The sequence below is a fragment of the Jatropha curcas genome, unplaced genomic scaffold (genome assembly GCF_041381405.1).
Source record: "Jatropha curcas cultivar XTBG-Jc1 unplaced genomic scaffold, XTBG_Jcur_1.0 HiC_scaffold_221_pilon, whole genome shotgun sequence".
In the NCBI taxonomy this organism is placed as follows: Eukaryota; Viridiplantae; Streptophyta; class Magnoliopsida; order Malpighiales; family Euphorbiaceae; genus Jatropha; species Jatropha curcas.
The window spans coordinates 641-16,407 of NW_028322420.1; the positions used below are offsets into that span (position 1 = coordinate 641).

Sequence of the window (15,767 nt, forward strand, 5' to 3'; positions counted from 1 at the left end):
CCCAAAAAATAGCATACTACTTCTACCCATAAAAATATGTATACATACTCCAAAAATATTAAAGAAAATATTAAACATACATAGTAATTTTTCCGGACAAAAATAATATTTATTCTCGGACCGATGATACTATTCACAGACCGGTAACTTACTATTTCAGACACAGAAAAAATGGGGCGTTACAGGCTCGATCAAACCAAATATTTATTAAAGCAAATAATAGAAATCTCTTGTGCTAGAGATTTTACAATCACAAATAACCAAACCAAAAGAACATAGAAGAGAATTAATCTCCTCCATCAAACTTAATTATAACCTATAGCTATTAACCTTGCTCAAACTTCAGCCTGTCCATCTCTCACCAATAGTGGAGCTTTTTACTTAATCATATATTAATTAAGGATAAACTTCAATTACAGATCTTAAACCCAACTTATGGGTTATCTTATAATCACTAAAACCAGCATCAGAAAAGAGTTTAGCCCATTCTTCCTTGTTTCTTTCTTTACCATTGTGCAACACCATCATCAGCATATCAAAGAAAAGTTGTGTTTCAATTGAGTCATTATTCTGTTTTTGGGTTCCCATCACCATATCTACAATAATCAGCTTTCCTCCTTTTCTGCCCTTAATTGCTTCTTTACATTTCTTCAATATCTTTATGCATTCTTCATCGCTCCAATCGTGCAAAATCCACTGCTTATAACCAACCATAAGAACCAAAAATTGTTAACAGATACAAAAAGAGGAACAAAAAAAAAAAAAAATGGCATCAGCCTAATCTGAACAATCTTTTTAACAAAGCTATGGCAAGTGATGCCAGGTTGGTTATGAGTATTATGATAAAAGAATGCAAAGAAGTTTTTGATGGGTTGAAGTCATTGACTGATGTTGGGGTGGAACAGGAACTATGGCTAAAGGCTTAGCTGATGCTTTCCCTATAAAATTTGATTGAATTCATCTCATTGAAGAAGAAGATAACAGATACAAGTGCAGAAGATTACAGATTTCAGATACAAGAGAGGAAAAACAGAGGAAGGTTTTCAACTCACTCAAGAAGAAAAAAAATCACACACAGAAAACTTGTTACCCAAGATGCTCTATACAGTTACAACTAAAAACGTCTCTCTCTTGATTTTTCTGTAACCAACCTGTAACCTCCCACTGTTGTTGTTATAAGTATGAAGAAGATAAACAGTATGTGTTTTGTCATTGCCTTCATTATCCATGCGACACCGTTTTTCCTTTTTATAATCTTTTTCTTTCTTGTATAATGAAACGACGTCGTTGCTTAATACTAGCCATTATTCACAACGGCTTGCTTCCTCTGTTACTGCCTTCTTCAAACCACCATCATCTTCAATCCTCTGTTACCCACCCCCCCCCCCCGGCAAGCTGGGCCATGGATGTCAGACATGCCCAGTTGGACATGGAAACTTAAAGCGTGAAGGAGAAAGAGATTTGGTATACAAGTCAGCAAGCTGCAGCTCTGTAGAAATAGGCATAAGATGAACAAGGCCAGAATTAACCTTTTCTCGAATAAAATGGCAATCTATCTCTATATGCTTCGATCGCTCATGAAAGGCAGGATTAGCTTGTGGATAAATTGCTGATTGATTATCACAAAAGAGACTGATGGGTGCAGATAAATTATGACCAAGATCGGACAGCAGATAGCTCAACCATTGAAGCTTACATGTTGTGATAGCAAGAGCTCAATATTCAGCTTCTGAAGAAGATCTGGACACAATCACTTGCTTCTTTGATTCCAGCTGATCAAAGAATCTCCCAGGTAAATTGCATAACCTGTTATAGAGCGCCTTGTGTCAGGGCACCCGTCCCAATTAGAGTCACTAAAGGCAGTTAGCTTTGGTGCCGAACTAGCTTTATAGAATAAACCATTACCAGGACTAGATTTAACATATCTAAGAATCTTGAGCAATGCCTGATAATGAGTTGTTCTTGGTGCAGAGAGGAAATTGGCTCAAGGTATTGACAGCATAAGTAATATCTGGCCTTGTGGTAGTGAGGTATAATAGCTGCCCCACTAGTTTTCTGTAACTTGTTATATCAGTCAACAAATCACCATCATCTTTGCTGAATTTGGCATTATAATCCATAGGAGAGGAGGAAGACTTAGCACCTAAAACTCCATACTCAGTTAGGAGCTTAGTGCATACTTTCTCTGACATATGTGAAATCCTGCCTTTGACCTAGCCATTTCCAATCCAAGAAAGTACCTAGCTTACCAAGATCTTTTATCTTGAATTTGGCATCCAAAGAAGCTTTGACTAAGCTAATCTCAGAAGAATCCTTCCCTGCTAGAACAATATCATCTACATATATCAATAAGGCAGTAAATTGTTCCCCTTTTGATTAGTGAATAGAGAGTGATCTGATTGAGATTGTTGATAGCCAATAGCAACAAGAAAAGTCGTTAACTTATGAAACCATTGTCTACTGGCTTGCTTCAAGCCATATAAACTCTTCTGCAGCTTACAAACTGAACCATCAGGAACCTGTAACCCCAAAGGAGCCTCCATATAAATTTCTTCATGTAAATCCCCATGAAGAAAAGCATTGTTTACATCAAGCTGCTCCAAAAACCCACCCTTTCATTGTAGCTAAAGCTAAGAGAAGTCTGATAGTTGTAACTTTAGCTACAGGAGAAAAAGTATCAAAGAAGTCCTGGCCCTCAACCTGTGTGTAACCCTTGGCAACTAGTCTAGCCTTGTGCCTTTCTATAGAACCATCTGACTTCAATTTTGTTTTATACACCCATTTACAGCCAATAGGGACCCTGTTTGGTGGAAGAGGAACCACAGTCCAGGTATTATTTAAAGCCAAGGCTTCAAGCTCCTTATCCATAGCCTCCCTCCATACAAGATGTTTAACGGCTTGTTTATATGTTTTTGGTTCTTGAAGACAAGAAACATTTAAAATAAAATGTTTGTAGGAAGGAGACAACTGAGAATAGGTAAGCACTTGGGAAATAGAGTGTTGTGTAGAAGCAATAGGCGTAGTGTGATTATGATATGCCAAATTACAATGGTAATCCTGCAAATATTGAGGGGCTCTCCTTGTCCTTGTGGATCGTCTTGAGCCATCATTCTGCATAAGAGTATCAACTACACCTGTTGCATTGACTGCATCTGCTGCAGGTGATATAGGAACATAGTCTGCATCTGCATATGTGTCATTAAGTTGAGGCAATAATGGTTGAAACTGAGTTGCAGAATAAGGAAAAATAGTTTCGTAGAATATAACATTCCTTGAAACCAATAATCCTCTAGTATGCAATTCAGCATTAAATACCCTTTGGTACCCTCTTTGTAGCCTAAAAACACACACTTTTGAGCTCTAGGCTCTAACTTAGTTCTCCCAGCTTGTAAAGTATTTGCATAACACAAGCTTCCAAAAACCTTTAAGATTGAAAGATCTGGCAGGCTATGATAAAGCTTTTCATATGGAGAGCATTCCTGCAATAGGGGAGTTGGAATTCTATTAATGAGATAAGTGGCATGTAGTACAGCAAAATTCCAAAAAATCTTTGGCAAGTTAGCTTGAAACAAAAGACTTCTTGTGACATTGAGTATATGCTGATGCTTTCTTTCTACAACTGCATTTTGCTCTAGGGTTTCTGGACAAACAGTTTGATGTAAAATTCCCTCTGCTGCATAATAATCTTTCATCAAGAATTCTGCACCATTATCAGATCTGATGCTTTTAACCCTAACAGAGGATTGAAGATGATGGTGGTTTGAAGAAGGCAGTAACAGAGGAAGCAAGCCGCTGTGAATAACGGCTAGTATTAACCAACGAGGTCGTTTCATTATACAAGAAAGAAAAAGATTATAAAAAGGAAAAACGGTGTCGCATGGATAATGAAGGCAATGACAAAACACATACTGTTTATCTTCTTCATACTTATAACAACAACAGTGGGAGGTTACAGGTTGGTTACGGAAAAATCAAGAGAGAGACGTTTTTAGTTGTAACTGTCTAGAGCATCTTGGGTAACAAGTTTTCTGTGTGTGATTTTTCTTTTCTTCTTGAGTGAGTTGAAAACCTTCCTCCCTCACTTGGATTGCGTCGTTTTTGATCTCCCACATGTCGTTGCTGGTCTTCAAGATGGTGATAACTTGAAATTTGTTGGTGGCAGCATGATTGAGGAGATTCCTCCGACTGATGTCATTTTACTAAAGGCAGAAAAAAGATAGAAACTGAACATGCCTTTAGTAAAATGGCATCAGCCGGAGGAATCTCCTCAAACATGCTGCCACCAACAAATTTCAAGTTATCACCATCTTGAAGACCAGCAACGACATGTGGGAGATCAAAAACGACGCAATCCAAGTGAGGGAAAGCATCAGCTAAGCCTTTACCCATAGTTCCTGTTCCACCTCCAACATCAGTCAATGACTTCAACCCATCAAAAACTTCTTTGCATTCTTTTATCATAATACTCATAACCAACCTGGCATCACTTGCCATAGCTTTGTTAAAAAGATTGTTCAGATTAGGATTATCTTCAGCATATTCCCACAATGCCTTTCCATGCGATGTATGAAATGGTGTTTGGTCACCATTCAAGAGCCAAGTGCTTAAATAATGCCATGGTCCTGTTCAAACAGGATCAAGCATGGCTAGCTAGAACGGTGTCACACTCGATGGATTTTCTTTAACAAGAAGCTTCGATGCATTAGTAAGAACATACCCTTCTATTTCTCAGCCATTTTCTTCTATTTTTGCTACAGTAAAAAAGCCAGAATGGACTAAAATGCGCATCAGGCGAGGAATGCAATGCGCTTTGGTTGGGTGTATAGATAGGGCATTGATTAGGTCAGAAAGAGTCATGAGCTTGCCATGCTTGTTAATGGCGTCTGGTATTCCTAATTGAATTGCACATTTTAAGGACATGGAATTTATGAAGTTGAAAATATGGTTCCATATATGAGCTTGAGCTTCAAGTTGCTGATCAGAATCTAGGTTTAGAATTTCTTCAGCCATTTTTATGGGTTTGTTAATTGTATTAGGATATGGTTCGTAGAGATATAAATATGATGAGATATTGACAATTATATTTATTTATTATATTTATCGAGTGACTCATGACGTCTGGTGTATTGAACGGTGTGCAACTCTTCTAATCGAATAATATTATATTTATTTTCCTTTTTATTAGGAATTTTCTGTTTTTCTTTTTTCTGTCGCTGTTTCTTTCCCTCTGCGTCCACTCAAAAATCAAAGTCCTATCTTCTTGCACTCCACTAATCTAGGAGATTTTTATTTTTTTATTTTTTATATTTATATTGAATAAAAAACAGTAATTGAATCCATCCCCGTAAGCATAAGACACAAACCATGGGACAGGATTAATACCTCTTGATACTAAAACAAAAACAATAAAAAAAATAATTGTGATTTACTCTTTTTGATATTGTTTTTGAAATTTTCTAATTTATTCTTTTTTTAAATATTATTTCATGCGTTGTTGTATTTGGAAAATATTTACGAGGCTTGCTCATGAATAATTAATTGTCATTTTAAAAAAATTATTTTGTTACTATTTGTTAACGAAAAAGCAGTTATATCAACGTCATATTAGGTAGGCAAATACCATATAAATAAATATATTTATTAAATTAACTTGGTGAATAAGTAATTGTCATTTAAAAATATATTTTTGTTACTATTTTTTAACGAAAATACAATTATATCCACGTCATATTAGGGGTAACACATTGAGCAGTACCATACAAACAAATACGTTTATTAGATTAGCTTTGTATATAAGTAGATTGATATATAAGTTCAATTGTCAATATTTTTATTCTCTTAAATAATTAATTTTTATTCTCACCAAATTAAATCCTTGATTTTATAACAATTAATTTTAATTTTAATTTGCATTATTTATCTTTAGTGGGTTGTATTGCTCCTAATTAATCGTACTAAAAAAAATTAATTAGTTAGACGACAGTGAGTAGCATCACAAATATACATTACAAACTATTTTAAGGGTTTTGTTATTATTATGGCTTATAGTATTTTGATATGATAGAGATACAAATATGATCAAACATGCATATATAGAGAGATGAGAGTGTGGAGATTTTTTTTATGATAATAAATTATTATGGCTTATAGTATTTGGTGAGGGAGATTTTCTAAGGAGTCCCATATCCCAGTTAACCCCCAATTGATAAGCGTTATTCACAATAGCTCGATTGTTTTTCCTTTTTTGCCTAATTACTTTTAGAAAACATCGGCAAAATAAAACAAACAATTCTTCAAAATAGTGCAAAACATTGCCTTTTAAAAAACATTGGCACATGAAGCAATTCATGACCTTCACTTGGGATTAAGACCCTTTACGGACTGGGCACTGATCTCATTGCCTGTGAGTATACAACCAAAATTTTTTGTTAATCTTAAATTGCAGGTTGAATGTGATTACCTTACTGTGGTTAAGATGGTTAGAAAAGAAGGGGAGGTGCCAGGGAGTTGCCAGGCCGTGGTGGCTAGTGTTCATCGATTGTTGGAAGGAGAGTGGGTTTGCCAAATTTCCCACGTTTTTCGAGAAGTCAACTGTTGTGCTGACTGGTTGGCTGCTAATGCTTCTCTGTCACAAGATAGAACCCATATCTTGGATTTATGTCCTCCTGCTTTATGTAATTGGCTTGATCATGATTTAAGAAGTGTTGCCTATTGTAGGCGCACTCTGAAGTTCTGATTTCTCATTGTATTACCCCCAAAAAAAAAAAAAAAAAAATGCTAATCTTAAATTGCATATGAGCAAAACTTACTTTGCAGGCCCTTATTGAAGGAAATGGAATGGAAGACGGTTTATTAGAATTATGAAAGACATACCAATTTATGAGCACGTCTAACAAGCTGAAAGTCGTTTTCATTGAGCATTGTAGTTAAGGGTATAAATGAATCGAGTTGAGCTTGATCGTGTGAGGTTCGAAATTCAACTTGAAATTGACGAATCTGAAAATTCTAATTGAGCTTAAATTCAACTTAAAGCTTGAATTCAACTCAAAAATTTTAAATTTAAGATGGACTTAAGGCTCAAATAAGTCTAAAATAAATATCGTACGTATATATACAAAAGCTTGATCAAGTTCGATAATCTTGTATTGCTTATGGGCAAAACTTACTTTGCAGGCTTTTTTGAACTTTTTTCCAGCCAAGTTCTAAACGTCTCGGTTCATTTAAACTTACTAAACAATTACCGCAAATAAATTTAAAACTCAAGATTCTACAAAAGTTTACTTCAGCTTCAAAAGAAGTTAAGTTGGAGTGGATCGAACTCCATCAATAATTGTCTGTATACAAAAAGATTCAATTTTTAGACATGCATTTGCAATTTTGCATTGTTTTTCTTGAATTTGTATTAACATATGAATGTTTGGGTTTGCTGTTTCTTCCAACCAGGAAATAATTGTAATTTGTTCATGAATTGGGTAAACTTATGAAATTCCATTTTGTTTTTTTCAGGTCACTTTTGAAGTCCAGAGAAGTTCCAGATCAGAAGCAAGAAAGGAGGAGATGCGAATATGGGAATTACAAGTTTGTGTTTATAACTTTATATTATCCCCTTGTCTTAATTGTGTTGAAGCAGAGAATCCCCTGTTTATCAAATCAATTGTGTTAGCTAAATCAAATTTTCACATTCCAAGTGATAAAAGTAAAATATTGAAACTTATGTTTGTGTGTGTGTAGTTTAATATTTTTCTCTTTTTAAGTAGGATTGAAGGTTTGATTTTCATGGATGTCGTAAATATTCAGTTTGAGCACTTACCTTTTCGTGGGTTGACTAGATGCGAGCATGATTTAGTCTTCATCCAGTAGATTAGGATACCTCTAGTTAATAAAAATAAATAAATAAATAAATAAGAGTAAACTAATTGGTATACCTTGAGCAAAACTGCATCAGCAGGAGGAACAGCCTCAAACATGTCCCCAGCAAGAAAATTCAAATTCTTAATGCCTTGTAAACCAGCAACAACATGGGGAAGATCCAAAACAGTACACTTCAAATTTGGAAAAGTATTAGCGATAGCCTTGGCCATATTTCCAGTTCCACCTGCAACATCAACCAAAGAATCCAACCCTTCAAATGCCTCCTTACACTTGACTATCACCGCCTCACTAATTAAAAAGCTATCACTAGCCATTGCTTCATTAAACAAGTTATTAACCCTAATTTCATGCCCTGCATGTTCCCATAGCGACTCTCCAAATGCAGTTACAAACGGTGTTTGATCATAATCATCTTTAAGCCATGTGCTCATGCAATTACACGGTTCTGTTAGAATAGGATCATCAACAAGAGATATAAAAGGTCTTGAATTTAAAGGAGTGTCTTTTAGAAGAAGACAAGAGGATGGAGTAAGTAAATAGCCATCTTCTTTTAAAGAAAAGAAACCAGAATAAACAAGAATTCGCATTAGATGGTGAAGATGGTGAGTTTTAGCAGGCTCAACCTGTAAAGCAGAAACTAGGTCAGAAAGAGGCATGGGTTGGCCGTGGTGGTTGCTAATAGCATCAGGTATGCCTAGTTCAACTGCACATTTTAGAGACATGGACTTTATGAATTGCAGAGAATGTGTCCATGTATGAGACTGAGCTTTGAGTAGCTCATCTATGTTTTCTCTAGTAACCAAAACCATCAACAGTACTTAATTAGTACTAACTATATGATAAGTTGATGCACACACCTTCTAACCTCTCCCTCTCTCTATATATATATTGCCCTGGAGAGTAATTAATACTAGCAGAATTATTGTTAATGGGGTTGGGTTGTGTCTGAATTAATTAATTTTATATGTTTAACATGTGTATATTGTTTGAATAGTACTCATGTTTCTCAAGATTTTGCTAGATATGATAAGGACAAGCATTATTTTTCTTCAATAAAACATTGTGTTTTTCTTTTTTAGAACGAAATCTACATCGTTTGGAATAAATCACGTATTAATCTTCCAGGCATATAACAGTTGATAGATTTAATAAGGTTATGCGTTTTTGATTTTGTTAATTTATTAATCTTTTTTTTTTTTTTTTCATTGTTACTAGGGAGTTTCCACGTGAACTTTTTTTTTTTTTATTTCATTTTTGTTGGCAGTTCAATGTATGAATAAATTGTGAATTTCCTGTGGTTGGATAGTTTAGATTAAGTTTGGATAAATTTCTTGTATCAATAGAGGTTGTCAGTGCGACTTTTTCCTCTTCTAAAATTTGGTATTTTGAAACTCTTCTGTGGATATCAATGTAGCAAGGATCCGAAAATAATAAAATTTGGAATAATTTTTTATTATCCTATTTGAAAATGAATTAATTTTTATCCGAAAAATTGATTCCTTCTGCTAAAATCATTTCTTATAAATAATTATTTCATCTGTCTATTGAGAACAATTATTTGAATCTGTAATTGGTAGAAGGTAAAATCGATAGAAATTATTAATTTAATCCACTTAGTATTAAACAATAATGTCAAAATCTTTTTTCTTAAAAAGCACCTTTCCTAAAATAAAATAAAATACAATAAATTGCAATGTCATTGGAAAAAGAAAATAGTATTTTCATATGCTAAGCTTTATATAGAAAGGTATGAGAAAAAAGAAATTTTGGAAATGTAACTATAAGTTTACGATATTGTCAAAATAATGCTTAATTAAGAGTAAATACAGCACGAGACAACCTATTTCACATATACGGTAATGATATATAATATTAATTAAAGATAAACTTCAATTACACACCTTGAACCCAACACAGGGGTTATCTTATAGTCACTAAAACCAGCATCAAAAAAGAGTTTAGCCCATTCTTTTTTGTTTCTTTCTTTACCACTAACCAACACCATCATCAACATGTCAAAGAAAAGCTGAGTTTCAATGCAGTCATTATTCTGTTTGTGGGTCTCCATCACCATATCTATAATAATCAGCTTTCCTCCTTTTCTGCCTTTAATTGCTTCTTTACATTTCTTCAATATCTTTATGCATTCTTCATCACTCCAATCATGCAAAATCCACTATTTATGATCGAAAATAAAATTAAAAAATTGTTAGCAGAATATCAGCGCAGCATGCAGAAGGTTAGACATTCAAAAGCAAGACAACCTTTCATCTAATACCAAGTAAAATAAAGAAAAGATAGAAAAAAGAGAGAGCATAAATTTCAGTACATGCCTTCAGTAAAATTGCATCAGCTGCAGGAGGAATCTCCTCGAACATGTTACCACCAACGAATTTCAAGTTCTCACCATCTTGAAGACCAGCAACGACATGAGGGAGATCGAAGACAAAGCAATCCAAATGAGGAAATGCATTAGCTAAAGTTTTAGCCACAGTTCCTGTTCCACCTCCAACATCAACCAATGACTTCAACCCATCAAACACTTCTTTGCATTCTTTTATCATAATACTCATAACCAACCTAGCATCACTTGCCATAGCTTCATTAAAAAAATTGTTGAGCTTAGGATGTTGACCAGCAGATTCCCATAATTCGTTTCCGTGAAATATATGAAATGGGGTTCTATCATCTTTCAAGAACCAAGTGCTTAAATAATGCCATGGTCCTGTTAAAGCAGGATCAAGCATGGCTAGCAAGAACGGTGTCACACTCAATGGATTTTCTTTAACAAGAAGCTTCGATGCATTAGTAAGAACATACCCTTCTATTTCTCGGCCATTTTCTTCTATTTTTGCTACAGCAAAAAAGCCAGAATGGACTAAAATGCGCATCAGGCGAGGAATGCAATGCGCTTTGGTTGGGTGTATAGATAGGGCATTGATTAGGTCAGAAAGAGTCATGAGCTTGCCATGCTTGTTAATGGCGTCTGGTATTCCTAATTGAATTGCACATTTTAAGGACATGGAATTTATGAAGTTGAAAATATGGTTCCATATATGAGCTTGAGCTTCAAGCTGCTGATCAGAATCTAGGTTTAGAATTTCTTCAGCCAAATGAGCCATTTTTATGGGCTTGAGGCTAATAGTATTAGGATATGGTAGAAGTACAAATATGATGAACAATCAATCAAATACTTTTAAGTATATATAGAGAGAGTGGTGGGGGATTTCTTCCTTTCTTTCTTTATTATTATTTTTTTTCAAACGCTAATTATTTTATTTTTCCCCCATGCATTAGCATATATTTTATTTTATTTTTTCACATTATTCACATTGATGCATGGTAGTTGCCACAAATATTCTGAAGTTAATATAAGAATAATAATATATTAGAAAGTAGAAAATATCCTCATACCTTTTTTACAAAAAAAATCAATCTTCTTTCCCATGTATTTTTTTCATTAATAGAGATCAATCTTCTTTCCTCATTTGCTAGTATTAATGAAATTTTCTCCCTTTATTGCTATGTTTTAATAAAAATTAAATCCTTCAATTACACATTATTGCACTTAAGGTAGAAAATTAATTTGGTTTAATGGCTAGGTTTAAATATGGGTGAATAATAAATTTTTGATATAGGCTTCAAATTGGTTGCAAGGGTCATACTTTAACTTAGGTGGTCTAGGCTAAATATGAAGTTTTAACAAAGAATGCCTAAATCATCTCTTTATAAATGTAAGCATTTAAAATTTTTATCTCGAACAGAATTTTAATTTATTCTAGGAACGCCAATGTTAAATAAATTTTGATTAAAACACATCTATATATCATAGATTTCACAAAAAATTAGTGTTTATAATCTTAGAAACAAATAGTTAAATCAAAGAATCGTGTTAAGTCAAAAATTAAAATTTAAGCTGAAAAAATAATTAGCTTCGAAGAACAACAAAATTCATTGCAAGTTAATGAATTATGATAATTTTTTAAACTTGCTCATAATTATTCCAACCATATTAAACTAATGAAATAAACAAACAAAATAAAAAAAAATTAAAATTTTAACTAAAATTTTCCTTTCCCCAACTTAATCTAGCACATTGTCCCCAATGTGTGCAAAAATAAGATCAATTCCTCAAACTTATCATAAATAATCAATGCAAGGTAAGAAAATAAAAATAAAGTAGAAAACATCTTACCACCATTACATTGACAAATACAACAAATGACAAGGAAACAAAGAGTATGGTTTTAATGGCTAAATGCTGAAAATGGGAAAGAATAACATAACACAATAATAATAATAATAACAATAATATAGACCTAATTGTTGAGAAGAAAAAAAAATTGAAATAAAAATAAAGAAAAATCCTAATTAAAAGCAAATAATAAAAACAAATGAACGTAAGTCATTTTTTTTTACTTTTTTTTCTAAAGAAAGAAAAGAAAAAAAAAATTGAATCATTAAAAGCAAATGATTAAAGAAGAAGAAAGAAAAAAAATGTGAACGATAAGTCAAAAAGAAAGGAAGAAAAAAAATGCAAAAGTGGGTAGAGTAGGACCATAAAAAGAAAGAAAGTAAAAAAAAATTAGAGTAAAACAAACAAAAAAGGAAGAAAGAAAAAGTAGGTAGAGTAAAAAAATAAATAATAATAATTAAAAGTAAAGTAAAGCTGACCGTGCTGATTGGGAGTGCTAGGTAGCACGGGGGTGCTAGGTAGCACGGGGGTGCTGTGTAGCACGAGGGTGCTAGATAGCACGGCCTGGGGTGCTAGAGTCTGACTATGAGTGTACTTTTCTGTGGAGACAGCACGGGGGTGCTAGATAGCACGGCCTGGGGGTGCTAGAGCCTGACTCTTGCAGTTTCAATCAGTTTTCAAATTTTTTTTTTGACCTGCAATATGAGTATAAAACACCAAAATAAAAGAAAATAATGGTTTAAAGATGGGAGAACAAAATGAAAAATATAAGTAAAAATAAATAAAATAAAATAAAAATTTGCAAAGGAAGAGAAAGAAAATGATGGGTTGCCTTCCATTACTGTTTTGTTTAAAGTCTTTAAACTCGACTTTTGAGAAGTTTATCAAATAACGGCATTCGCCCATAGTATGTATCATGTAGTATCACACATGGGTCTTGGTTGAAAATACCCTCAAGATTGGCTAGTTTGAGAAAATTTATGCTCGTCATACCAACAACATCTTGCTTTGAAGGATGAACTTGGGGAAAAACCTGTATTAGATCATGGAGAACACAATTTATTAAATGTGGTATTATTGGAAAGAAAGGATCTTCTGGTGGTGTATATATAAAGACCATTGATGAGCTCAAATCAATAGTCTCAATTATTTCTTCATCCACCAATATTGCTTTCTGCTTATTTTCATTTAAACTCTCATCCAATGTCCCCTCCAGTTGTACCTCACATTTTTTATGGTCATTAATAATCATATCTGAAAACAAGAAATTGAGATTTAATTCGTCTTCAAAGGAGTTGCATTTTTCACATGTAGGCTTTACTTCTTCTAAATATGCAATTTCCCATGAAGTTTCCTCAGAATTGCACTCCTCATCTCGATATCCATTAATTGCCATGGTTATCAATTCTGCTGCTTGTACCTCCAAATTTTCTATTGCTGTTTGTTGGATTTTAAAGGTCTCACGAGTTTCATTCATAAATTAATGTGAGATTTAGTAAGGGCAGCAATCAAATCCTCTAAATTCTTTTGTTTTTCTTCTTCATATTCAAAATTTTGAGGATATTGGTGATTCCAGCCCTGCAATGATTGATCCCAATGCCAACGGTAGTCAAAATCTGCCATATCATTTAACATGTAAAGTATATTTTCATAGCTGCTTTCTATAAGGTGAATACCATTAGCTACCCAATTTCTAGTTTCTTCATTTAATCCACAATAGAATATGTAAGTGAGATATTTATTTATAAAATTATGATAAGGACATTTTTCCAATAATTCATTAAATCTTGCCCAAGCTGCATAAAATGGCTCCAAGTGTTGTTGATTAAAATTTGCAACTATTTGTTGATAATACATCTCAAATACTTGCAAAAAAATGATGAAAAAGAAAATCAACAAAAACAAAGAAAAAAAAATACATATAATATAAACAAATATTTCAATTACGAAATAAAACAAAATGTCTAAATTAATAACAAGATAATTCGTATTGATATTGGTATTGCCAATCCCCGGCAACGGAGTCAAAAACTTGACAGCTTATTTCGCAAGTGTACGAATCGCTACAAGTAATATATGATGAGTAAGATATCGTTCCCACGAGGATTGTAATCCAAGTACCAAAATTATGTTATCTTGTTATTATTTAAACGATAATTGAAAGAATTGTTTTATAAATGTAAAATAAACAAGAGTTAAGTAAACAAAAATTGATTAAAAGAAATCAAGGAATAGAAACTACTAGGGGTTTTGATTTCACTTAATTCCATCCAATTTATTTCATTAGTTCATTAGTCAATTTAATTATTCAAGTAGGGGAAACAACTCTGAATTCACTAACAAGCTCTTCCGATGTATTGCTAGCTATTTTAATTCCATTTAATTACCTATCTTCCAATAGCGCAATTAACTGTGAATTAAATCATTAAGTTATGTAGTTGTTTATGAATTTACAATTTAAGTTTGATAAATCATAAAAACCCCCCATGAGTCAAACCATATAGCTTCCGCATCAAGTTATTATTCTCATGTGTTTTATTAACCTTTTCATATCAAAGATCCTTCTTCCGATAGTGATAATTGAAATAAATCTTTCTAGGGGAAAATTCTACCTAGAAGCACTAGGTTCATTAATAAATCATAACTTGAATAAGGAAAAATAAATCTAATTGCATAAATTGGAAAAGAGACTAAGCTACATCAAACTCCTAGTATAAGAATTTAGTTACACATAGTACTTAAATAAAACTCAATAATACTTGATAAATATTCCATAATCAATAAGAATAATGAAAGAAATAAACAAAATTAACAGTTTAGAAATAAGAACTAGTGATAAATTACTTGGATGGCTTCCTTGAAACTTTGCACAACTCTTGAATACTTAACTTCTAAATAAAAACAAAACTATATACAAAGCTATAAATTGGAAGAAAGAAAGAGGAGATAAGATCAAATAAGTAGGCCCAAGCTAAGAAGAAAAAACAAATGCAAAAAGTAACGTTAAAAATATGAACTTTTGCTTATCGTAATGGCAAGGTAAATGTTATACTTGTTGTGCGGTGCCACTTAATGGGACCCACATTTGAAACAAATAAAAAAAAGAAGAATGGAAAATATGGTAGGACCCACTCGTAGTTGAAAAAGGAAAGAAAGAAATGGGAGATTTCTTGGGTAGGTGACCTGTATTTCAGTGGACGCGTACTTAACGCGTCTACCCTCTCCTATAAATAGGAGATGGCTCAGCCATCTCAACACACACAACCGAGCGAAGAGAGTTTTTGAGAGAGTTTCAGTTTTAGAATTGGGTTCTAAAACTCGGGTAGAGAAAATAGTGAGGATAATTTGGGAAACACTTTCGAGTGCCACTATTTTTTATTACTCTCTTTGTAAGCCTACTATTTTTAATAGTGGAAGAATTATTCAGTTTTTGTCCCGTGGACGTAGCCCTAACAGTTAAAGGGTGAACCACGTAAATATCTGTGTCATATTTATATTTTTCCGCTGTGTTATTATCGTAATTTTATTGCCGGGACCCTAACAAGTGATATCAGAGCTGAAGGTTTACCGGATCCGTGGATATATTTTGAAAATAAATATACCACGACGACGAGAAAATTACGCCGAGTCCATTGGTGCAGTCCGTTCGGAAAGACGTTGCAGAATCGACTTAGTGATGAATAGTAAAATAGTAACTCAA

At 33.3% G+C, this 15,767-nt stretch overlaps 1 protein-coding gene and 2 pseudogenes across 1 annotated transcript; all 3 read right to left on the minus strand.

Annotated features, from left to right (window-relative positions):
- Nucleotides 1-296: 296 nt before the first annotated feature.
- LOC149491931 (putative O-methyltransferase 3) lies at nt 297-4,998 on the minus strand (annotated as a pseudogene).
- Nucleotides 4,999-7,298: 2,300 nt separating this feature from the next.
- On the minus strand, nt 7,299-8,681 carry LOC119370868 (trans-resveratrol di-O-methyltransferase pseudogene; annotated as a pseudogene).
- Nucleotides 8,682-9,666: 985 nt separating this feature from the next.
- LOC149491932 (putative O-methyltransferase 3) lies at nt 9,667-11,053 on the minus strand. The gene is made up of 2 exons (XM_089716958.1): nt 10,206-11,053; nt 9,667-10,048 (listed from the first exon to the last, which is right to left on the minus strand). Exons 1-2 carry the CDS (start codon nt 10,992-10,994, stop codon nt 9,749-9,751), a joined length of 1,089 nt encoding a protein of 362 aa, XP_089573084.1. The 5' UTR covers nt 10,995-11,053; the 3' UTR covers nt 9,667-9,748.
- Between the last annotated feature and the right edge of the window lie 4,714 nt (nt 11,054-15,767).